The sequence below is a fragment of the Thamnophis elegans genome, chromosome 4 (genome assembly GCF_009769535.1).
Source record: "Thamnophis elegans isolate rThaEle1 chromosome 4, rThaEle1.pri, whole genome shotgun sequence".
NCBI classification, from domain to species: Eukaryota; Metazoa; Chordata; class Lepidosauria; order Squamata; family Colubridae; genus Thamnophis; species Thamnophis elegans.
Genome location: NC_045544.1, coordinates 86821476 through 86846446, shown reverse-complemented (window position 1 = coordinate 86846446; position 24971 = coordinate 86821476). Strand labels below are relative to the sequence as shown.

The 24971-nt window shown below is 38.9% G+C and overlaps 1 protein-coding gene across 3 annotated transcripts; it reads right to left on the bottom strand.

Moving 5' to 3' along the window:
• Nucleotides 1-256: 256 nt before the first annotated feature.
• TLR5 (toll like receptor 5) lies at nt 257-24064 on the bottom strand. Of its 3 annotated transcripts, none has more exons than XM_032215413.1 (3): nt 23584-24064; nt 9902-10050; nt 257-3397 (listed from the first exon to the last, which is right to left on the bottom strand). In XM_032215413.1, the coding sequence occupies exon 3, from the start codon at nt 3377-3379 to the stop codon at nt 797-799; it is 2583 nt and encodes an 860-aa protein (XP_032071304.1). In that variant the 5' UTR covers nt 3380-3397; nt 9902-10050; nt 23584-24064; the 3' UTR covers nt 257-796. The 3 variants fall into 3 exon arrangements, with proteins under 3 accessions (XP_032071304.1, XP_032071307.1, XP_032071306.1); XM_032215416.1 differs by having other exon boundaries at nt 9973-10050; XM_032215415.1 differs by lacking the exon at nt 9902-10050.
• Nucleotides 24065-24971: the final 907 nt, after the last annotated feature.

Sequence of the window (24971 nt, the reverse complement as noted above, 5' to 3'; positions counted from 1 at the left end):
AATGGAAGTGAAAAAAGTGACATGACCATTTTTCATATTTATGACCATTGCAGCATCCCCATGGTCATGTGATTTACATTCGGATGCTTAAAAACTGACTCACATTTATGATAGTTGTAGTGTCCTGCGGTCATGTGATCCCCTTTTGTAACTTTCTCACAAGCACAGTCAATGTGGAAACCACATTCACTTAACAACCGTGCTACTAATTTAACAACTGCAGTGCTTTACTTAACAAATATGGCAAGAAAAGTCGTAAAATGGGACAAAAGTCACTTAACAACATAAATTTTGAGTTCAATTGTGGTTGTAAGTTGAGGACTACCTTTATACCAATCATCCAGAACTTGGCTTTCACAACTTAACACTATAATAAGTAACCTGACATTTTACAGTGAAAAAAATGAAGCCAGGTTTACCAGAGATCTAACAGAGAAGTATAAATAACAGATTCAGGGGTGTCAAACTCAATTTCATTGAAGGCTGCATCACGGTTGTTTGATCTCGGGGAGGCGGGGGGGGCATGTCTAGCTATACATTACTCAAGTCATGGAAGCTTGTGGCTTCCCGAGTGCTCTGCCAGTGAAAACCGAGCTCGGGCGGGCTATGCAGGTGGGTCTCTCACTGTTTCCATGGCGGCCCCATGGGCCAGATCTAAGGACCCCTTGAGTTTGTCACCCCTGACCTAGCTCATTGGACAGAAAGAATGGCTCAGTATGCTATTAGAACAAACTGTCAAATTCTCTGGAAAGTAAGCCTTCTTATGACATTGCATGGTGGCCAAGAACCAGGCCTGTTAGGAAACGGTTATAACCTTCAATTCAACCACTGGGGACTTCTTAACTTTCTTTTCTTTCATTATTTGGTGAGACAGTGTGCTTAAAAACCACTCCAAATCTTGATGGTCTTCTGGCCATCTCAAGTACTGCCCCCTTTGCAAAAAGATCCTGATTGGTTGATATTTCATAAGCTGATATTGAGAGAGAGATCCAGCTACCACCATTATGAGGCAATCCTCCAGATCTGAGAAATACCTGCTCTGGGCAAAATTAAAGGCTTCCACACACCAGCCATCCTTGAGAAACTGTCTTGTGACCACGCAAATTGTTTTCCTACAGTTCCAGACAGCATCATGAATACAACTGATATGATCCTCCCCAGGCAGGAAATCTCTGTCTTCAAAGCAAAGAGCAAATCTGTTCTTCTTAGAATACTGAGAATCTAGATGCTTTATCAAGGAACTCTGGACCCACTCAAAGTCTTTGCTGCTATAGCAAAGGTAAGCATCATACTTGCGTCCTTGTTGATCCAGTTCTGGTGGGAGCTCCTTCATGAGGAATTGTGTGAGTGTTTTATACCAGAGGAAACAAACTCCTCTAAAACGAGTAAAAACAACTACTGTTACTAGAAACACAGTTATACTAACACAGATAAAAAGGAAGAGTGACAGCTGCAGAGGCTCCATGAGCTTATGTTCATTGCAATTCTCTGTATCTAAGTATTGGAGAGGAACACCAGCAAACTGCGGTGGTCCAGAGCAAAATATATCATTGCGTGAGCCATCTAAAGTAACATTGGTTTGGTTTAGCCACAAAATAAAGTTGCTTAATAGGCAGTCACAGTAAAATGTGTTATGGGTAATATCCAGCTGGTCTAATGTTGCAAAGAGCTGAGGATCAGGGTAAAGTAGCTGATTTGATGACAAATCAAGAACTTTCATGTTTGTAGGAAAGGTATCTTGAAAAAAGGAAGTCAACAGGTTGTTAGACAAGTTAAGCGTCTTGAGTGACTTTAGCTCACTAAATATACCCTCTGGGATGAAAGCAAGGTAGTTGTCATTGAGATAGAGAATTTCCAGGTGGGAAAGTGCTTTGAACACATCCAAGCATAAACCTCTCTCCCATATAAGCTTCAGCATGTTGTCTCCAAGGTCCAAGTAAATCAACTGATTGTCTTTTGCTATGTCTTTGTATTTGAAGCAATAGGATAAACGATTGTTTTGTAAAGCAAGATACTTCAGGGCTGGAAATTGGAGAAGTTCATAGAGATCACCCAGATTCCCCAATCTGTTTCCTTTTAAGTTGAGGAGTGTGGCATTTATAAATTGTATTTTCCAATAAGATGTAGTCTCTATCCGGTTGTCACCTAGCAAAACATTGATGAGATTTGGGAGAGAATCTATTACTTTTAAGGCGTTATCCGTGAGATCCACTTGTTGAAGCTTTGGTAAGGATTTGAATGGATCTCTATCAATCACTCCAATGTGATTATGTTTTAGATCTATCTGAATCACATTAGGAAGACCTTCAAACGTGTCCTTAAAGAGCTCACCAATCAGATTGTTTGATAAGAATAGATACTGCAGATTCTGAAGACCAAGAAATGCTCCCTTCCCAATTTTATTTATTTTATTATTGTTTAGATTCAGTAGCTTCAAATCATGGAGATATCGAAATACTTGTGGTTTAAGAGAAAAAATCCAGCCGTTTGATATATCAAACTCAATGATGCCACTGTCCTTAAGACCTGCAAATGTATTAATATCAGGATCAGGAAGATTATTAAATCCAAATGATGCGCCCATACCATGATAAGACATATTCAAACTCAACAGTGGGAACCCTCTAATAGCTGCACAAAATTGCCGTGTTAGAGTTGCACTCCAGCCATTACCCCCAATGTTCAGTGTTTCTATGCTAACATTTTTTAAAGGATTCCCACAAGTAGCCCAATCCACAATACTATTATATATTTTAGTAGAACGAAGACTAAACCATTTGAACCTTGCTATTCGGAAATTATTAAGATCCCCTTCACAGATAGATGTAATAGGGTTTAATTCCAAGTCTAGACTGTTCAAGAATTTCATGTTATAAAATACACTGTGAGGGCGAACACGCGTGATTCTATTATATTTGAGGTCCAGATATTTCAATGAAATCAAATCTCTGAGGTAATCCTCTTCCAGAATGGATCCATCAAGATTATTTTGATACAGTAAAAGAGTATTGACTCTAGACAAGCCCACAAAAGCATCAGGGTCTAACAGCATCATTTTGTTGTCGCCCAAATCCAATTCTTTTAGGTTTGGCAAGTTCCTAAAAGCATCTTTTCCTATGGTTAAGGGAAAGCGTTTTTGTGTTCCAAGGTATAAAAACTTTAGTTTCTCCCTCAGAGGGAAAGAGGTTGCATTAACTCGTTGGATGAAATTGAAGTTTAGGGATAGAATCTCAACATGTTCAGGCACAGGTGGCACCCAAGTAAGATTGCAGAAATCGTAGTAGGCTATCGTCTCTTCCACTGAACAGCTACGAATTGCAAGTGTTTCTCGGCACACAAGCACTGTTCCAATAAGAAATATCATGTAGTGGCAAAACATCGTGCTCTCAGTCTGTGCCTGGAAGAAAAAGATGAGGGGGGAAAAAAGCATTATCATTTGCCTTGGACCACAGAATATGAATTAAACATAACAACACAGGTTATATAGAGAGATCAAAAGGGAAGCCTCCAGAGGGTGAAAAATGGCCAATAAAGCCCAAAACTCAGCTGGCCTGTGCGCTGGAGTTGACAAGGCAACGTCTTGCATGCCCTCAGAAATGGCTCCGCATGGCACCTGTGGCACACCTGCCATAGGTTCACCATCACGGTGCTGGGGCCTCATTTCAAAAACAAAAAGAACAAAACCACATTTGATTTATTTTCATTATAATTTAATTTGAATTAGATGCAGCAGTTATTCTCCCCACCAGTTTGATATTTTTTTCTATTTCTGATGCACACAAGGTTGCACAAAATTGTTGACTTTTCAAAGAGCCTAGAGATCTATATTGAGGACTTCAAGGAATAACATTTAACTCTGGAAACAGAGATTGTGGACCTGTATTTCAAAGTATAGTTGTTATTTGTTATGTCCAGGCATTCTGAGCAAGTAATGCCTAGGAGAAAATGTAACTCCAGGATGTCCTAACTATAAATCACTTTGATTAACTTCCTAAGTTCGCCAAAAAGCCACTCAAGTCGCCCAATATTTATTAAATTGTATTTGGTTTTGCACAATTCACAAATATTTATACCTATCTAAACTTTATTTACTTATTTGGTGGATAAACAAGATAAATGGCCTTCCATGCAAACACCATAGCAGGTCATAAAGCTAAACAAGTGTAGTAATTTAATAGAATACAACTAGGAAATCTGAAGGCTGAAGACTAATTTGTGAAGTTATAAAAACATCCTAAAACACGGGTGTCAAACTCGCGGCATCACGTTGCCATCATGTGACGTTTTGTTTCTTTTTTCACATTCACAGAGCTGGGGTGGGTGTGGCTTTGTGTGATGCATTTGGCTAGTGGGGCGCCAGTTTGACACCCCTATAAAAGATGGCAACAACAACCCACTTCTATGCTATTGCCAAGAACATATTCATGGAGTCACTAGGAGTCAGATTTTTATTTAAGGGAAATATGGCATTGTTTTCTTTTTTAAACTTTTGAGGGCATCTGCTTTTTTGTTTTGTTTTGTATTTGAATAACAAAGTAACAATGTTATTCTGTGATGACATCTTCTAGTCCAATCCCCTGCTCAAGCAGGAAATCCTATGTTGTTTCAGACAAATGGTTGTCCAATCTCTTCTTAAAAACCTCCAGTGTTGAAGCACATCTGGAGAAAAGTTGTCCCACTGATTAATTCGGTTCTTCCCTATCAAAGCATAATCCCAAGACTCCAGGGAGATTTCTAAATTCCCAATGCTTTCGCTGCTACCACCGACCCTTTCCTGATTTGAAAATAGTTTTTTTTTTCTTCCTCTGTTTCTTTCTCTTTATGAGATATCATTTGTTGGAAGGTGGGGATAATCAGAATCACTTTTTATGTACAACATTTGACTGTGAATCAAATGAACTGTTATATAATTTAAAAACAGAATTATTAATATGAACACTTAAAATTATAATTTAGGACACCTTCAGCACTCTTCCCTCTGGAATTAACTAGAAGGAGGTTCCTATTGACAGTTCTGATAATCCAGCCATTGCAGAGCCTTTATCATATATAATAATCATATATGATTATATCTTGCACTCTCTCAGTCTCTGATACAAATGAAAAGCGCTTTGAGGCTTTCAGCTAAAATTTCCAAATCTCCCTCCTTCAGCTCAGCCACACGTTTGCATATAAAGATAAAGGTAAAGGTTCCCCTCGCACATATGGGTAGTCGTTCCCAACTCTAGGGAGCAGTGTTCATTTCCATTTCAAAGCCAAAGAGCCAGCACTGTACAAAGATGTCTCCATGTTCATGTGGCCGGCATCACCAGACATGGAACACTGTTACCTTCCCACCAAAGGTGATTTCTATTTTTCTACTTGCATATTTAACGTGCTTTCTAACTGCTAGGTTGGCAGAAGCTGGGACAAGTAACAGGAGGTCACTCATTACACAACACTAGGGAGTCAAACTGCCAAACTGCCAACCTTTTGATTGGCAAGCTCAGAGTTTTAGCCACCGAGCCACCGCATCCCTTTATTCGCATGTACTTTGCGTATACTAAACCTCTTAACCCACTTTGCCTTTTTCTGAGTGCCATCTTATCCATCTTTATTTCCTTGCAAGTTAGACAAAGACTTGCACAATTCATAATAACAGGAATCAAGTTGAAGCCTCATTCATGAGTTTTTACCTCTGTATGCAGGAAGAGACTTCAGGTCACAATTTCTTAGCAGAGAAGATGAAGGGGATCAAGAACTACTGTCTTGGATGCCAGTATATGAGGTGAGGGATTGTTTCTCATGATCTATATTCCCCTTCTCCATGGCTATTCTTAACAAAGCTTTGCCAGCCGAAATACAATTCAAGATTCCTGATTCCCAATAAACATTCACACATGGAAGGTATGTGTGATTTGAAATCTTTCCTAAAACAACTTAAGAGATTACACCACTGAAAAAATGAGTCTCCCCTCCTCCAAAAAAAACCTCTTATAAAAAGAGGAACATTTATGTTCTGCTCAGCATGCGAAACTGACAGCTTTGCAGAAGACCACAACAGATATCCAGCGGTACTGGAGTGCTACTAGCTTAATGCCCCGAAATGGGACTTGAGCAATCTGCAAATGAAGATGAGAGGCACACCATATGTAGCCAGTTACTTCTGTTTGTCCAAAGTCTTCAACCTTTGGTTAAGCAACAAGATAATTAGTACAATGTGTCCTCCTTGCTGATAGTGTTGTAGTTTGAATCAGAATGACAGAAGAATGACGTACATTATATGCAGATCTAAGTATTTAAGAATTAAACACAGCCCATTTTGAATCAAGGCGTGAGGTCATGCTATGTCATATCTGTGAGTTTCACTTTCTTTTACAGAGAGCTGTCTTCCCAGTTTCGTGTTTTTCCATCGTAGGGATGAAGAAATTTGCTTCACTAATATACCTCAATTCATAATAATGCTAATTTCACCAGACTTTTTTAAAATTGAACCCCCCTTTTCCCTTTTAGATTTCAAATAGGAATCACCTATTTAACATATATATCTGGGAACCTGCAAAGGGGGCAAAACATTCAAGAAGAACATGGAGTTGAAAATTGATCAGCAGGGAAAGGCTTAAGCAATCTTCACTCTCTACCCACTATGTTGCTTAAAAACCATGACCTGATAAGCTGATTTTCTAATTTTAAAAAGTGTCATTTGCATGTGGTATGCCTCGGGCTTACATTATAATAATCTTTTCTGGTAAGAAAGTAAGTAATGGGAATTATCATTAAAGCATTCAAATTTGACAATAAAAAATGAGGAACATAGTCTGCTTTCTCTCATATCCAAATATATGAGGAAGAAAGTAATTTCTGTCTGAAAGCTTCTAATTTAAAAAAGATGAGGATAGAAGAAGAAAGGTTTTACATTCCATGTAGAAAGATCCATGGAATACATAATTTTTCTCATGTCTGCATGCCAGGTCACTAATTCATTATAACTAGGAATTTACGAAATTTGTTAATACTTGTTGTGATATATATACTCGTTATATATTTCTTTTTTTCTTTCCTATATTCTTTTATTTTATATTTCTATTTTTTCTTTCTTTCTTTTCTATATTATTATCTATAATCTATCTCTACAATTATCTCTCTATCATCTATCTCTCTAACTATCATCTCTTTCTCTTTCAATCATATCTATATCTACCTACCTACCTACCTACCTACCTACCTACCTACCTACCTACCTACCTACCTACCTACCTACCTATCTATCTATCTATCTAATCTCTCTCTATGACAGGGGTGTCAAACTCAAGGCCTGGGGGCTGGATCCAGTCTGTGGAGCGGTTAGATCTGACCTGTAGGGCCACCCTGGAAACAGCCCATTTTTTTTCTGGCAGAAGTCTCAGGCCACCACAGGCATGCCTGACACGAGTGACGTATATCTGGCCACCTCCACTCCGCCTCCCAAGGTCAAACACAATTCTGATGCAGCCCTCAAATCGAGTTTGACACCCCTGCTCCATGATGAGCCATGGTGCCACAGTGGTCAGAATGTAGTACTGCAGGCTACTTCTGCTGACTGCCAGCTACCAGCAGTTTGGCAGTTTGAGTCTCAGCAGCTCAAGCCTTCCATGCTTCCGAGGTCGGTAAAATAAGGACCCAGATTGTTAGGGGTCATATGCTGAACATACACTGTAAACCACTTAGAAGCACTGTGAAACAGTATATAAGTCTAAGTGCTATTGCTATCTTATCTTATCTATCTATCATCATCATCATCATCATCATCATCATCATCATCATCATATATTTACCATCTATATGCTATATTTATTATTTTTACGTATAACTCATGGCAGAGAACATATCCAACACATCTTCCTCCTCCTATTTTCCCCACCAGAACAGCTTCTGAGGTGAGTTTGGCTAAGACAAACTCACATACTCCCACTTTCTAACCTAGTGCCTAGTGCAAATTGGTTATTCTTTCATCTTGTAAAAATCTGTATTATGTTTTACCACTGTAATAATAATCTTTGATAAAATAATTGTTATAAAAAGAAAATGGAAATATATTTTTGAGAAAGAGTATTCAATGTAGGTCAACTATGATAAAAAATCACCCTTTTACATCAAGTAATGCTAGCAAACTCTTCCCAACTGTCTTAAAGCAGTGGAATAGCAGTAGAATAGCAGTAGACTTATATACCGCTTCATAGGCCTTTCAGGCCTCTCTAAGCGGTTTACAGAGAGTCAGCATATTGCCCCCAACAATCTGGGTCCTCATTTTACCCACCTCGGAAGGATGGAAGGCTGAGTCAACCCTGAGCCGGTGAGATTTGAACCGCTGACCTGCTGATCTAGCAGTAGCCTGCAGTGCTGCATTTAACCACTGCGCCACCTTGGAAGTCAAAATCAAGCAAATACTGACCAGGGTATTAATATAAAAGTGGAATATGGAAAAGCAAAGTCAGTCAACAGTTCTTTTTAATCCCTTTTTAATCCCTTTCTATGTTGGCAGATGATTCGTAAACTGCTTCTGAGTTGCTTCTTGCTCACAAAGTTGCTCTGATAATCTCAGAGAGGAACAGGCAGCCATTCAGAAGGAGGACCAACAACTGGGAGTCAAAAGATTGCTTGAGATACTGTCAAGCAGTCAAATATGTCACCCACACATCAGAAGGAAAGCGGCAAATAAAATAAAATGGATTTGCAGTGGGATTATTGTTATAATGCATCAGAACAAGGTTGAGACCTTTGACCCAACAGTGGTTACTAGCTTAGAATTTCAGCAGGGCTTTTCTTTGAAATCATTACCAGTGATACAGGACTTATAAATTGAGGAGAAAAATATGTTGAGCTTTTTATGCTCTTTGTCAGACCAGCTTTTGGTGCCGTATCTTTGGTATGATGCCTATTTTATTTTTATGGATTAGAAACTTCTGCAACCTCAGAATGGCTGTGTCATAATAGGCCAGGATGTGGTTTCACGAATCAGACATGGAACAGAATAGTGATTTTTTCGAATAGATTATTTTTCTGCAGTAACTTTGGTTCATGTGCTTCTTCTCTTGATGAGGAAAACCCAGAGGTGGTCTAAATACAAGCAGAACTACGTGGGAAGATTACATTTTAAATTTAAGGCCAGTAGCACACAATCATAATTTGGATGGGAGGCATTTATTAGACCAAACTTTGATAATTTTACCCAGAGCAGAAGAAAAGTCTCCCAGACTATCAACTGTTTACTGTTTTGCTTACAATAAATAGTTCCAATGCATTAGCCATTTGTGCTGGTTTAAACTTTGCCAAATTACATTTAACATTCTTTGAAAGGCATGTCCTCAATGATTAAATGGCAGCTTTGGTATTTTGCAAAAAAGGCCTTATAATTTGATCCCTCTGTAGCATTTTCGTTTCCAACAATACTGTATCATTAGAAAACAGGCAATTAAATCAGCCCATTTAATATATTTATATTAAATAAAGTGACATCATTTTCCAAAACAATAGTGTGATGTCATACTCTTCAGCAGTTAGACAGAGTAAAATACATCTGAAGAAGAATACATCTGTTAGATATAGAACAATGTGTTTTAGGATTATAGCAAGCAGTATTATTTCTGAAGAACTACTCAATGTACAGTCCTGAAATTTAATCAGAAAGAGCCACCAAAAGCTTAATTAATCCAGAACAAATTTATCCAAGTGGGAGTTCTAGTCCCAGTGTATCTGGAAGGTATCACAGTGAGGAAAATTGGAAAGCTCATTCTTGTTTCATTTACATACACATACATACACATACATACACACACACACACACACACATTCTGAGACCATATGAACCAAAGACAGTTTCCTTTTTCTTTACATTCACTGATTCTCAACCACTTGTGAGAGAGGGGGAAAAAAATCTCCAAACCTCAGAAAGAGGGATGCTTTCAAGAAGAATGCTAAGTGGCTAGGACAGAAAAAAAACAATCCTGGTTGTACCCATCACATAGTGACTTCCTCTGTAGCATCTCTGCCAGTTTTGGTGCTAGGCTTTAAGGAAAGTCTTAGGCTAGGCACCTAAGGATAAAAAAAGATAAGGTTCATTGTTAATGAGTAAAAAACAAAAAGAACATCCTTTAGAATCTATTCATTTGAAGTGCTTCCCAATAAAGCCAATCTGGATTTCTTTTTAGCTGCAATTCACAAATGTAATTATTTTTAAAAGGGTTTTTAAATCTGTAAATTAGCTATATTACATCTCCCATGTCTTTCCCAGTAAAACACGTATTCTTAATAATCCCTAAATTACTCTGGATACCAAGAAAAATGTTTTTTGCTTCAAAGACACCTCTCCTCTTCTTATTGATCTTCAGAAAATGTTGGAAAGGATTTCCACTTAATGTTGTTACCACTGTTGAGTTTCCTTTAGATACAGCTGTATTTATATGATGTTGGCTTTTTACTGGGATCTTTCAGAAGTGCATGAACATCAGGTCAAGAGCTTCTGAACAGCAATTTGGCAGCTACTCAAGTTATATTTTTCATTTTAGCCAAGTATGGGATTTATTTTTGTCAAACAAAAAAATAGAAATGGGAAGGAAGGAAGGAAGGAAGGAAGGAAGGAAGGAAGGAAGGAAGGGAGGGAGGAAGGAAGGAAGGAAGGAAAGAAGGAAGGATTGATTATTATCTGAAAATGCAATGGTTAGCTAGATGTCTATTGTATAATAAACACAAATTATTCATGTAAATCTGACTAATTCACTAACTATATTAAATTTAGGACTACTCTCCAATTTAAGAAATCTTAAGCTGTGTCATGTATATGTATACGTATACGCATACGCATATGTATATATAGACAGACAGTATTAAACTAATTTTGCATATGAGTAAAACTACAGTTTTTCTGAAGTAAAAGTCAATTTATTTTTAGGTGTAGACTGGTAGCTTTATAAAGCAGTAACTTCTTATACAAGAAGTAAGATGCCCTTTCTAAAATTTTGTCTATTGCAGCTTTGTAAGCAATCAAAACCATTATTTTTAAAAAGTGTTTCACACAATGAATCAGAATACATTTAAATTTTCTGAAATATTTATCATAGCACTTCTACAAAGACATGTGAAGATAAGGATTTTGTAAGAAAGCCACTGCTTTAGTGGAACTTTGAGCTCACTGTATTTGTGATAACCAGAGCTGGTTATCAATCAATCAGAATATAGCTGGAAGGGACCTTATAGGTCTTCTAGTCCAGGCAGAAGACCCTATACCAAAACACCTGAGGGTAGGACAAGAAGCAATGGATGGAAACAAATCAAGAAGAGAAGCAAATTAGAACTAAGGAGAAATTTACTGACAGTTAGAACAATTAATCAGTAGAACAAGTTGCCTCCAGAAGTTGTGAATGCTCCAACACTGGAAGTTTTTAAGAAGATGTTGGATATCCATTTGTCTGAAGTGGTGTAGGGTTTCCTGCCTAAGCAGGGGATTGGACTAGAAGACCTCCAAGGTCCCTTCCAGCTCTGTTATTCTATATATCATTTCAAATAGGTGGCTCCAGTCTTGGACTTCCAGTGATGAAGCACCTACAATTTCTGAAGGCAAGGAGTTCCACTGGTGAATTGTTAGCTGGGAGTAGGCAGAGATTCTGTAACAAGTACCCCCCCCCCCAAAAAAAAAAATCCGAGAATCTCAAGCTTCATTTTTATGTGTAGTTTTCAAACTATCAAATTGAGATGAAATGCTTGAAAATGTGTTAAAAATCCTTTGGATGAAATTTTCAAAGCTCTCCATGGGTCCATAACTGGCAGATACAGAAATAAAGTCTGAAAAAGGAAAAATTGCGCAAGCCTGCATATACTTGTAGAAATTAGAAAAGGGTGCTTTTCTTGGTACAGAATTTAATCCAGGGTAAAGACAATGCAAATAATTTGCCACACTGTATAGAAATCAAGAGGTTATGCAAATACATAGAAAGTACCAAATAAAGTGCAAAATAATTAGGATGTAGTTCAAATAAAAACTGTATTTTACACATTTGACAAGCCATTAAATATCTGTCTCAGGCTCTCGAAATAGAAATCAGTCTGAATCCAGAACTAGTTCAAGGGGAAAACGTGATTAATAATGGGAATTGATTTCCCACTTTTGAAGGTGGTTTTCTTTTCTTTTTTTCTGTTTATGTATAATGATAATGGGAGACCGGACTTTTCTTGTTTAAATGTTCCTAGTTCTAAATGGTAGGCTTATCTGAAAATTTCCTTTTTATAAATAAGTTGAATAATTGATTATGTGCAATCAAGCTAATATGGGCAATTTCTGACAACTGTAGTCCCAACATACATGGAAGCTGTTATGCAGGCATTATAATCCCTAACCAAAAGAAAATCCCCTCCTGACCTCCTTGCTAAGGTCGCAACTATATTATGATATGAAAGCATCAGCCGTGACATTCACAGCTATTGGCGATAAAAGGGTGGCATGTGTGATGCTCTTCCTTGAGAGCAAAACCTACAGAGCCCAGAAGGAAGATGCTCAGAATTGAATTGGACATGCATGTAAGGATATCTATTTCCCAGTTCCTGCTGGGCAAAAGAGCTACAGTGTGTCAGTGTAGTCAACCAAGTAAAGACATATCATGGTCGCATTGGAGCCCGGTTTGGAGGAGGAGTTGGGACTGTCCAACGGGGATGGCATGTCTCCCTTGGAATGTTTGGAGAGGCCAGGGGCTGAGGACGATGCTGCCCCAGGCTCTCAGGCATTGGGAAAGATGGCTGACCAGATGGAGAAGTCCCATAACAGCATTACATAACTGTATTTTAGCATCCGCTCCAAGATCTGAAATGGTACATCACTTCCAACCCCTTAATTGTAATTCATATGCTAATATGATGGATGTGTCTTTATCATTTATCAGTGTAAAAGTTTGCCTTGCATCTTGAAAACATCACCTCTGATTTAACCAGCCCCGTGCAATATGGACAACACTGAACTGAATTCACATTGGCCGTGGTAGATATGCAGACACCCTCTGTAAGTGGGGCAAAAAAACGAATTGTGACTGTAGGGCTAAAAAATGAACTATCCAACATATAGTGTCAGAATGCCAAAATAGTCTACAGTACAGACTTTGCTGGCTGTGTCAAATGAAGCAAAAAATGTATCTGCAATCTAAATATATGTTTTTAATATTTTATATTTTGTATTTTTATCTCTTTATTTTTATTGAAATATGAATGTGCCATACAATAAATAATAACAAATCTTTGTCCTTACATCAAGGTGGCCTCTAGTCACATGCAAAGAAGATAAAAATCTCATTAACCAAATTAAGCATGCTAAAAGCCCCCCGGGAACAACAGGCGCGCACACACACGCACACACATGCACACAGAGCGCTGATTAAATCCAATTCAAATTGGTAGATCCCTTTATTGGCTTCCTTCTTTTCACACATTAACCACACAGCTAAGATTGCAGGTCTCGGGAGAAGCTATAATTGTTCCCATATGCAAAAAGGGTGATAGGAATGCACCGTTTAATTAGACACCAATTAGTTTCTTGAACATGATTACCAAACTATATGCCAGGTACCTATTCACCAAATTTCAAACTTGAATGACGGAATAATTGACCCTGAGCAAGCAGGATTTTAACCACGATGATCCACTGTAGACCATTGCTCAGTACTTCAACATTGATCTAGCAGACAAATATACAAATCTGGAATCCTACAGTAATGAGGAACAATTAGTAATCAACTATGACAAATATATATATTTTAATTTTTTTTTCTAACAAGAGACAAAATCAAAGTGGACAATTGTTTCCCATAAATTAGAGTACATCAAATGTTTTAAATACTTGGGCGTAATACTTCAGACCTGTAGGAAATTATCAACTCAGGTAAATTATGCCATTTCTATTGCCCAAAACAGTGTACCAGAAATAACTAAATTTTAAAGGCAATAGGGGGCAAATTACATTCTAGCAGCAATCAAACTCCTATAGTTTGAACAGTTAAAACAGTTGCCCAAGAAGTAGTCTTTGACTTGAACCACAATTGGGATCAGAATTTCTGTCGCTAACTACAATCATATTACCATGGGGGTGGGACAATGGTCCTAACTTTCAGGATGACTTGTAAGTCATTTTTTCCGAGACCATTGTAACTTTGAAGTGTTGTTAAACAAAAGGTCAAGGATGCACACCTAAGGGGGTTATGAATTTCCTTAAGAGTTTCTTTGATACCCCAAAATGCAATTCTAATGCAGTCTTGTGGCTTAAAGTTAATGAGACAAATATTAAGGTTCAGATCTAGACCAAGTTTCTAATCTCAGTACTCAAATCATGTTTGACCCTACACATGTGGTGCTTCTGCTCTTGTTAGACAACTACCAATCTTATTGACACTTTACCTGTATAGAAGAACTTCGCAGTCTTGGACTTTCTGTTGAATATTTAGGACAATTAACCCTTGAGGAGGACAATTTAGTAAAAGAAAGAATTAGGGACATTGATTGCCCGGATGATTGTCAACAGTGCTGCCAAATCCTTTTACCAAATATTAGACAGATGCAAGCTTTCTACTGCAGGGTTATCTATACAATATAACCCTAAGCAAATATAGAAGGGCCTTTTCCAAAGCCTACTTTGATGCCCTCTCATCAACTCTACTAGCAGGAAGACTCCTTATTTACAGAGACTTTGTCCTTGTAGATTCAATGTGTACGCCCCTCAGATAGGGTTCGCAACTTGGGAGTCCTCCTGGACCCACAGCTGACTTTTGAACATCATTTGTCAGCTGTGACCAGGGGGGCATTTGCCCAGGTTCGCCTGGTGCACCAGTTGCGTCCCTACCTGAACCGGGAGGCCCTCACAACAGTCACTCGTGCCCTTGTGACCTCTAGGCGGGAGTACTGCAATGTGCTCTACATGGGGCTGCCCTTGAAGAGTATTCGGTGACTTCAGCTGGTCCAGAATGCGGCCGCGCGAGCGATCGTGGGTGCACCCTGTTTCACCCACGTAACACCTATCCTCCGCGAGCTGCACTGGCTACCTGTTGATCTCCGGGTGCGATTCAAGGTGCTACTTGTCACCTACAAAGCCCTTCATGGTATTGGATCTGGGTACTTGAGAGACCGCCTACTGACAATTACCTCCACTAGACCGATAAGATCGCATAGATTAGGCCTCCTCCGAATTCCATCAGCCAGCCAGTGTAGACTGGCAACTACCCGGAGGAGAGCCTTCTCGGTGGCTGCTCCGACCCTCTGGAACGAACTCCCCGTGGAGATTCGGACCCTCACCACCCTCCAGACCTTCCGCGCCGCCCTTAAAATCTGGCTGTCCCGGCTGGCCTGGGGTTAAAGACTCTAACCCCACTCGAATTGTATGACTGTTGCGTTCTTAAATAATGTAGTGTTTTCATGTTGTAAATTGTTTGTCCTTCCCCCCCCCCTTTTGAACTGTGAGCCGCCCTGGGTCCCCCCAGGGAAAAGGGCGGCATACAAATAAAGTGAAAACTAAACTAAAACTAAAATGTGGAAGAAACTCTCACTCATGTCCTCCAATGGTATCCTTTTTATGATGCCACAGCCACAACATGGGCTTTGATCTCCCTAATTATTTCTACATTTGGGGGGAGGGGTGTCATAGTGATACATTTTATGTTTATTACTTTTTAAGGGATGCTAACTCAATACTACTTAGCAAGTGGTCAAATATCTTCATCAATTATCATATTTTTCGGAGTATACCATTTTCCCTCAAAAAAGAGGGTGAAAATCTGGGTGCGTCTTTTACAATGAATACAGCATTTTTGGCCTACCGAAACCCCTCCACATTTGCAAAAATGGACGTGCAGAGGATTTGGGAGGCTTGCAAAGTGGGCCTGAAGGCTGGGGAGGGCAAAAATGAACAAAAAAATGGGCTGTTTTTTGTTCCTCCCCCCCCCCAGCCCTCAGGAGCACTCTACAAACCTCCCAAAGCTCTGCATGCCCCCTCCTTTCTTTTTGCAAAAAACGAGGCATGCAGAGGGTTTGGGAAGCATGCAGAGTGCAAAAACTCTTTTTAAAAAATTACCTCTTCAAAATCATGGTGCGTCTTATAGTCCGAAAAATACAGTAATTGCATACAACTTTTAATTAGATAAGTTGCTTTACTTCTTGTTTCACTGATAATGAATTGCTACACCAAATTATTTCTCTTTTCTCACTCTAAAGACTGATCAAAGACTGTAAGAAAGATTTTGATTTGACTCTAAATTGTTATATTCAAAATGCTATGGTGTCTGGCTTCCTTGCACAGAGGGAACATTCAGTATTCAGACAGAAATCTACAGGCTGCTTAACAATCCCAAAGGTCTTGTGTCTATCAGTGGGAAAGATGCCGCTATAGAAAATCTGTTCGCCTGGACATGCATATCAAGCTAATGGAAAATGTTATCTTTGACCATAGCTGAAACACAATGATCAATATAATTTAAAAAGTACAATGTGATAAAAATGACAGGACTATAAAGTCGAGCATCTAAAAATCAACATCACGATCAATTAAATGGGATTTGATATTTATGCAAACAGATTTACTGTTGCTGCCATTTCCAGTCTCTGCAATAGCCTATATAAACACAAATACCACACACAAACAGCAACATGCACGCCACACTTCTTCAATTTTCTCTTTTGCCCTCAATTGTGTTTTATTTAACCTACATCAATTTCAATGTATTTATTTTGGTCCCAGGCTCTAACCCCTCAGCTCCGCCAAAACTTAGCTAATTACCTATTATTTCTTACATTCATTAACCAACCAACATAAAATATTGAAATACATTGGTTAGTCAATAGAAAAATAAGATGACATATAGCTTAACATTATTAACCTTTGCCAAATTTTATAAACTATAAAAGAAAAAAATTGCAATGTTTAGTGAAATCAATATATTTTTCTTGGAAAATAAATAATTCAAGTAGAACAAATATAAGTGTCCTGAGAATATTATTATTAAACGAGTTTTAAGGCACGAATCAATCAATGTTCCTGAAAAATTGATGAACTAAAGTGTTTTCAAGCTTGATAACTTTTAAGATTTGTGGACTTCAGCTCCCACATTTCCCTATCCACACATCTTAATGTTGGCAAATTTGGGGGAGGAAACCCACTGATTTAAGAGACAGTCTATCTCTTCAACGGCTCCACTAATATAGACACAAAGTCTAGAAGCATAAGGAAGTTTCTTATATTTCCTTTCCATGACTGCCAGGGGAAGAATGTTAAAGCAGGCTAATTATGGTGGCCTTCTGAATTCTGGATCTGCACTTTCATATAAATATTGGGTTTGTTTGATGATTTGCAGAAACATTTCTAAGCAGAAAGGCCTAATCCCTATGTAGAACCTATCACCCAAGAGCTTGCTTGGCATTCTCAACTTCCAATAACTAGAATGCAATTCCTAACTAAATAATTGTTGCCATTTTGAGTTTAAATTGTTGGTGAGATGCCAAGGAGATCAGACTTATCTGATCAAAGAATAACTTTGCACAAGAAGTAAATAATTTTTACAAGAGACTTGGTCTCCACCTTAGTATTGCCACTTTCCTGATCTAATATCAATACTTCATGGTATTGGATCTGGGTACTTGAGAGACCGCCTACTGCCAATTACCTCTATTAGACCGATAAGATTGCATAGATTAGGCCTCCTCCGAATTCCATCAGCCAGCCAGTGTAGACTGGCAACTACCCGGAGGAGAGCCTTCTCGGTGGCTGCTCCGACCCTCTGGAACGAACTTCCCGTGGAGATCCGGACCCTCACCACCCTCCAGACCTTCCGCGCCGCCCTTAAAATCTGGCTGTCCCGGCTGGTGTGGGGTTAAAGACTCTAACCCCTACTCGAATTGTATGACTGTTGAGTTCTTAAATGATGTTGTGCCTTTATGTTGTAAATTGTCTGTCCTTCCCCCCCCCTTTGAACTGTGAGCCGCCCTGAGTCCCCCCAGGGAAAAGGGCGGCATACAAATAAAGTGAAAACTGAAAACTGAAACTGAAACAGTTGGTACACAGCTGGCAATCTGGAATATGTTATGGAGGAAAGTGGATTGCCCATCCTTTAAAAGGGCCATCTTGTTATACAGGCCCAATGGAGCCCCGTACAGTAATCAGACATAAATATTGGCTGTAAATAATTTTAGTGCCACAGATATAAAATCTGTGCCTCTGGTGATAAGAAAGGGTTTTATAGTTGAAGTTATAGCTTAAGGACACCATATCTCTCCGTTTATTTGGGGGAGATTTTTAAATTATTATTTTACTCATTATTTGTCAAGAATGCATAAGATAACAGATATAAGTATAAATATGATTATGAGTACATGAAATGAATATGAATAAATGGGGACATTAGGACTGGTACAGTAGGCACATTAGTGCACTTATGCACGCCCCTTACAGGCATCTTAGGAATGGAGTGAGGTCAACAATAGACTGTCTAAGGCAGTGATGGCAAACCTTTTTTCCCTCAGGTGCCAAAAGCGCTTGCCTACGTGCCCACACCTGTAATTCCCCGCATTGTGCCCACCTGTGCATGAGAGTGGCATTGACCACTATGTTGCTGAAGTCATATTTTCTGCAATCAAGTTTGGAGCAATTTACCTTAAGTTTGTATCTATTGTGTGCTTGTGTATTGTTGTGGTTGAAGCTGAAGTAGTCATTGACAGGTAAGACATTGTAGCAAATAATTCTGTGTACTAAGCTTAGGTCAGGCCAGAGGTTCTAAATTGTCTAAGCCCAAAATTTCAACTCTGGTGGCATGAGATATTCTGATATTCTGCAGAGGAGCGGAGAACTCTTCTTGTGAAATATTTCAATTGTATTAATGTCCGATATGCAGTGTGGGATCCAGACAGATCAGCTGCATTCGAGAATTGGTCTAGCAAATGTTTTGTATGTTCTAGTTAGCAGTACAATATTATCAGAGAAGAAGTTACAATTAAATTCCTACAATTTTTAAACTTGTTCTCTGACTTGATCATCTAGCTGCCATGTCAAAGCTTTGAGGCATCTAGAAAATGGAAGGATGTTGTCTTGGAAGAACTGATCTGTAAGGCTGCCTCTCTGCAATACAGAGCAAGAGAAAACAGCTTCATTTCATCCAGGGTTAACAACAGCATCATCTGTACACAGTAAGATAGAAATAAGTCTATTAACTAGATGCAGGATAGTGGTGAAAAACTTGCTCAACAGGGGTCAGTTTGAGTTTATATAATGTTAAAAAGTACAGTATCAAGTTACAGTCACTACAGTCCTGTCTGACGCCATGTCCCTACAAGAAGGTATTTTGTGAGGCACAAGGAACCGCATCTAACCTTTAGTAGGGAGTTTCCAGGGGGGGTCTCAAAAGTAAAGCCAAGAGTCATGCATCAGTAGAAGAGTTTTTCAATTTGCACCCTAGATTGTCTCTTGAGATTGCGTCAAAGGTGAGCCTAAAGTTAAATGCAGCACGCAGTGCAGAACAGCGTCTAATAGGGTATTTCTCAACTGAGTGCCACAAGATCGTAGTTTGGTGCAAGAAGAAACAACCTGCCCTAAAGCCTGCTTGTCTCTCCAAGTTACACTCAGATTTGTACCAGTCTTGTAATTACCCTTCTTGAAGCTTTGCATACATTTTGCTAATTATGCTCAGGAGACTCACAAGGAGATAATCAAAACTTATCTATTCCCTGTGGCACACAGAAAAGATTATATCTTCATATAACCCTTCTCCCCCCCCCGCCCCATAAAAAAGAAAAGCAGTTTAGAAGACAATTAATAATTGGATGGGGGGGAACTATTAGTAGCGAATGGTTTAAAATCCTGTTCAATAGACAATCTACACAAACACAAAGATATCGGTGAAAAGTCTCTTTAGATTTCTTTTTCTCTGGTGATGATGGTGGGGGAAGCACCTGAGAAACAGCCTCATTTCTACTCTATGCATTAATAATACACCCCAAAGCATCTGCCTATTTTCCCATCAATAAAAGTAACCATATCTCCTTTTTGTTTCTGAAGGCATTGTTCTCCGGAGACTAGCTGTTGATATGGCTTCACATTGTATTATAGTTAATAATTCAGAATGTATTCTATTCAATTTCGCTTCTAGGTGCAATCTGCAAATATACATTATCTTTACAGAGTAAAGCCTGTATTATTATTCAATTTGAGGACTTAAAACAGGCATTTTTGGCATTTTTTTTGGCCAGGGAAATAAGATATACCTGGTCAACCAACTTGCAGATGCAGGAGACAATCTAGTGACATTGCTGGAAGGGAGAGGGTTTAAAAAGAAAGGGCTTTTGTTCACAGGCTAGGCTGGGAGGAGGAGAATGCGAAGATTAGCAGCAGTAATGGGGGCTAATCTCCTTCAAGGGAGCTCATACCCACATTATCACTTTTAATTTTAGGATGTTGACCTAAAAAAACCACATTGCAAACATTGGGTTGTTTTGCTGCTAAGTTGTTGCTGAATTTTGTACATTCAATGGAGGATATGTGTGTGTCCTCTTTGGCCTGGTGTGGGAGTTACATTAAGTTGCTTTGTCAATGAGATGGGCAGTCTGTAAATTTGATATAAATAAAATATATAAAAATTAAAAAATAGAGATACTGAGAACAGGCTTCCACCTAGCCCCAAGACTGAAATGCCCAAAGCAAGGTGTCCATTAAGCTATTAGAAAGTTGTTGAAAAATAAAGTGCCTTTGCCTATGAAGGCACTGACCTTCTTCAACTGTTGCCTCTAGTTTTCTCTAGCTAAGCTATGTCCAGTATTTGGGAATCTTCTGCTGAGTTCAGCCTGGAGACTCAACACTGTGGCCCATTAGACTGTTCACCTCTGACAGAAGAGGGCCGAGGGAGTGGCTTTAAGGACAGGAGAAAGAGCCACCAGCAAGGCAGAGCCACTATACAAGGGCCAAGCTTTTCCTAGTTCACATGAAAATAAAAGGACAAAGGGGGAAAGCACTTTCCAACTTGTAAGATTCTGTTACTGTAACTTTACAATAAAGGTACTACTAACTTACATGGTATTGTTTTCTTAGTCTGGTATACCCTGAAGGGCTGGCACTGACTCAAGAGAGAAGGGGAATGAAAGAAAGAACTTTTTTCTAATTTATGAATCATTTTCACCCATGCTGTTCCTATTAACCACAGTAATCCATAAGAGCAAATGATTTATCCAAAACCCAAACCACATGTATTTTATACTCTATGGTATGTAACCAAACCTGTTCATCTTATAAAAAAGAAAAACCTCCAATGCTCAGGCAATTCCTGGTGATTTCACCTACTGTTCATAGCGAGGCTGTATAAGACGTTTGTTATTGCCTTATCTTATCTTATCTAATGTTGCCCTAACTACAAAAATGATTTACAAGGATTTTCCATTGAAATAATTATCTATGTCAAACCTTTTTTTGATAATGATTGTTTTTATATATTTGGTTTTTATTTGATTGTTGAACACTGCCCGAAGTCACTTCTTGTGAGATTGGAGTGGGGGGAGCATACAAATTTGGTAAATAAATAAATATCCTAAATGTGCTAAACCAATGAACAGTTGATATTATCTTTGATGTTTCCAAAATTATGCTAAATATTTAGATTTAAAAAGGACGTCATGTAACCTTAGTAAGACCAGGATGTATTATAATGTCAGAATTTTACCCATTTAATTAATAAATTAATAAAGAGGGATCCGCCCACCTGCCTGGACATCATCACATTCTGTTTTTGAGCCTCTGAACATGCACATGCTCACATTTGTAAACCAGTAGCAAAGGTAATTGCTACTGGTTAGAACCAAGCCCAAAATTCACATTTCCTGCTTACTCTATAGAGATCTCAGTCATAGAATCTCTGTAGAGATTCTCAGTCATCCAGGTCCTGGTTGTCCCAAAGGTGATTTTTTAGGTGGCAATTTGACTTTTTTGTTTTTCCTTACTCGGTGTACTTGGACAAACCAACAAGGAATAGCTTTGCATGCTCAGAGTCTGGACATTGAATGCTCCAGTGTTTCTTCTCCATGTTGTTTGGAAAAGCTGAATGCCTTACATAAAAAGCAACCCATGTACTCCAGTGAAGTAAAGCAAAGTTATTTGCTTGTACAGGTAGTCCTCAACTTACGACCACAACTGAACCCAAACTTTCTGTTGTTAAATGAGAAAGTTAAGCGAGTTTTGTCCAATTTTGCGATCTTTCTTGCGATAATTACTAGGTGAATAGCCGCCGTTAAATTAGTGACACCGTTGTAAAGTGAATCTGACTTCCCCATTGACTTTGCTTGTCAGGTCACAAAAGGAGATCACCATTGCAACAGTCATAAATGAATCAGTTGCCAAGCATCTGAATTTTGTTCACATAACCATGGTGATGCTGCAATGGTCATAAGTGCGAAAAATGGTCATAAGCCACTTTAACTTTTGCCCTTGTAACTTCAAATGCTCAGTAAACGAACTGTTGCAACAGTTAACCACAGTAATCCATGAGAGCAAGTGATGTATCCAAAACCCAAACCACATGTATTTTATACTCTGTGGTATTTAACCAAACCTGTTCTTCTTATAAAAAAGAAAAACCTCCAAGCTCAGGCAATTCCTGGTGACTTCACCTACTGTTCATAGCGAGGCTATATAAGAGGTTTGTTATTGCTTATCTTATCTAATGTTGCCCTAACTACAAAAATGATTTACAAGGACGTTCCATCGAGATATATGTCAAACCTTCTTTTGATAATGATTATTTTTATAAATTTGGTTTTTATTTGATTGTTGTACACTGCCCTAAATCACTTCTTGTGAGATTGGGGGTGGGTGGAGCATACAAATTTGGTAAATAAATAAATGTCCTAGACGTGCTAAACCAATGAACAGTTGATATTATCTTTGATGTTTCCAAAATTATGGTAAATATTTAGATTTAAAAAGGACGTCAGGTAACTATAGTAAGACCAGGATGTATTATAATTTCAGAATTTTACCCATTTCATTAATAAAACTGGAAATCTGGTTTTGTAGAGTTGATACAAAAGGACAAAAGATTGCAAAATTCAGAAATGTGTACCTAACCCAGGCCAAATGACGTTCAACTGGCAGGGCAGAGTTCTTTAAACTGTTGTGTTGCAATAACTTCCTTTTAGGAATCCACAGTTGCAAAATAATTCAATGATTATTGATTGTTTTTAAGAAATGGAACCTTGTTTCTGAAGTTTCCTGGATCCCAGGGGTTGACATAGCCTGGCGTCCCAGACCAGAATGAACAAAGCCATGAGTAGCCAAACGTTCCACTTTATACAGCCAGTTAATGGTTCTGGGTGTGACAGTGAACCCCAAAATGGGCTAATTGGTTTAAATGTGACAGAATAGGATGGAAAAACACTTTGTGTGAATACTTGTGCTCTGAAAGCCAAACCCAAGATTTTATGATTCATCTTTCTAGGGATGGAGGAAAGAGGAGAGGGAGAGGGAGTGTGAGTGGGGCAAGAGAGAGAGAGACGGAGGGAGGGAGAGGGAGAGGGAGGGAGAGAGAGATCGGAAACATTTTTAATATTTTAGGTACGCTCAGAAGCATTACTTACAGATTCTCCTTGCTTACAGATCCTCCTGAGACTGTATTCTACACCCGTTGAAGAAGGCACGGGAATTGGTATGGGTACCTTCCAACAACAATCTCTAATTCCCGCAAGAGATTTTTTTTGGTGTGTTTTACGATTGTTATAAATGTTAAGCCTGAGACCGTCCTGGAGAACGGAGCCAATGACAGCCGATGGGCTCGCCTACTTGTCCGGGCCGTTCGATCGAGCAGAAGAAGGCTCCTTATGCTGGCTCAAGCCGATAGTCTTCATAACGCTCCCGGGTGTTATCTTTCTTTGCCCTCCCGGTCATCGATCGGCTCCCCGACCCACAAGGGTGGAGCAAAAGGACCTCTCACGCCCACCTCGGATTTGCATAGCGCGGCTCCGGACTTCAACGCTTAGAGTTGCGGCCCGGTTTCTGGGGACGCTCTTGCTAGTCTTTTTCTTCCGCCCCAGGTCGAAGCCTTCCCGACCCTTCCGCTTCTCCCTGGATTGTTGGTCCCGGAGCAGAGAGAAATCAAACCGCAAACTCACATGACTGATCCTGCCTATCCGGAGCAGCTTAAAACAGACAAAATTTTAAAAAAGCAATCCCCAGACATGCCTTTTCTGATAAAATCTTACCCAACTGGTAACTTTTTAGATTACTCAAGCAGTTCTTTAAAAAGGACATATTTCTCCATGCTTAGCGTAAACGCCTGGCCTTTGTAATTGCACACGGTTTGCAATTTGGTTCCTATTTTCTTTTTAACTTGGCCTTCTCCAGGCTGGTGTCTTGCCGATGTCCTCAATTTCCCATAATTCCCACAGCCAAGCCCATCAATTAAATGGATTCTCATTCTCATTAGACCGTACAAAACCAAAGCAAACAAATGCCTGCCAGATCAGATATTAAAATTTCAGACTGAATCCAGGAAGGGACAAGGAGGCGTTTCTTGGAAGAAGCATCATTTAGTTCCAGAAAATAAAAGTAACAAAAGAGTATCTGTACCTACTTTTGTGGTAATTAATGTTTTATTTTTATCTTTTAAAAAAGGAAAAGAGGAAAGGGAGGAAAGCAAGTAAAATGAAAATAAATGAAATATTTAATTAATATATACATAGAAAATTAATTAAATGCTTAATTTCAGATTGGTGCCTAGACACTTACCTATTTCTAATAAGATAAACCAGATCCTTGAAAGAATGTTTTTCTTCTGCTTCCTTTACTTAAATCCCCCACTCCCCATGGTTAATTGTGAGACTGTAGGAAGATGTGAAAATCCCAGTATTGCCTACTGTGGTCCAGCTCTCTCTCTTGTTGTGAAACAAAGTGGAAGCTAGCAAAAAGGGAAGAACTTGGGTAATCTGAATTTGCACATAGCCCAGTGTGTGCAACTGGCACTTGTAAA

Excerpts from the sequence above, each read along its gene's own strand:
- TLR5 (XM_032215413.1), bottom strand. The coding sequence starts at position 3,379 with ATGTTTTGCCACTACATGATATTTCTTATTGGAACAGTGCTTGTGTGC.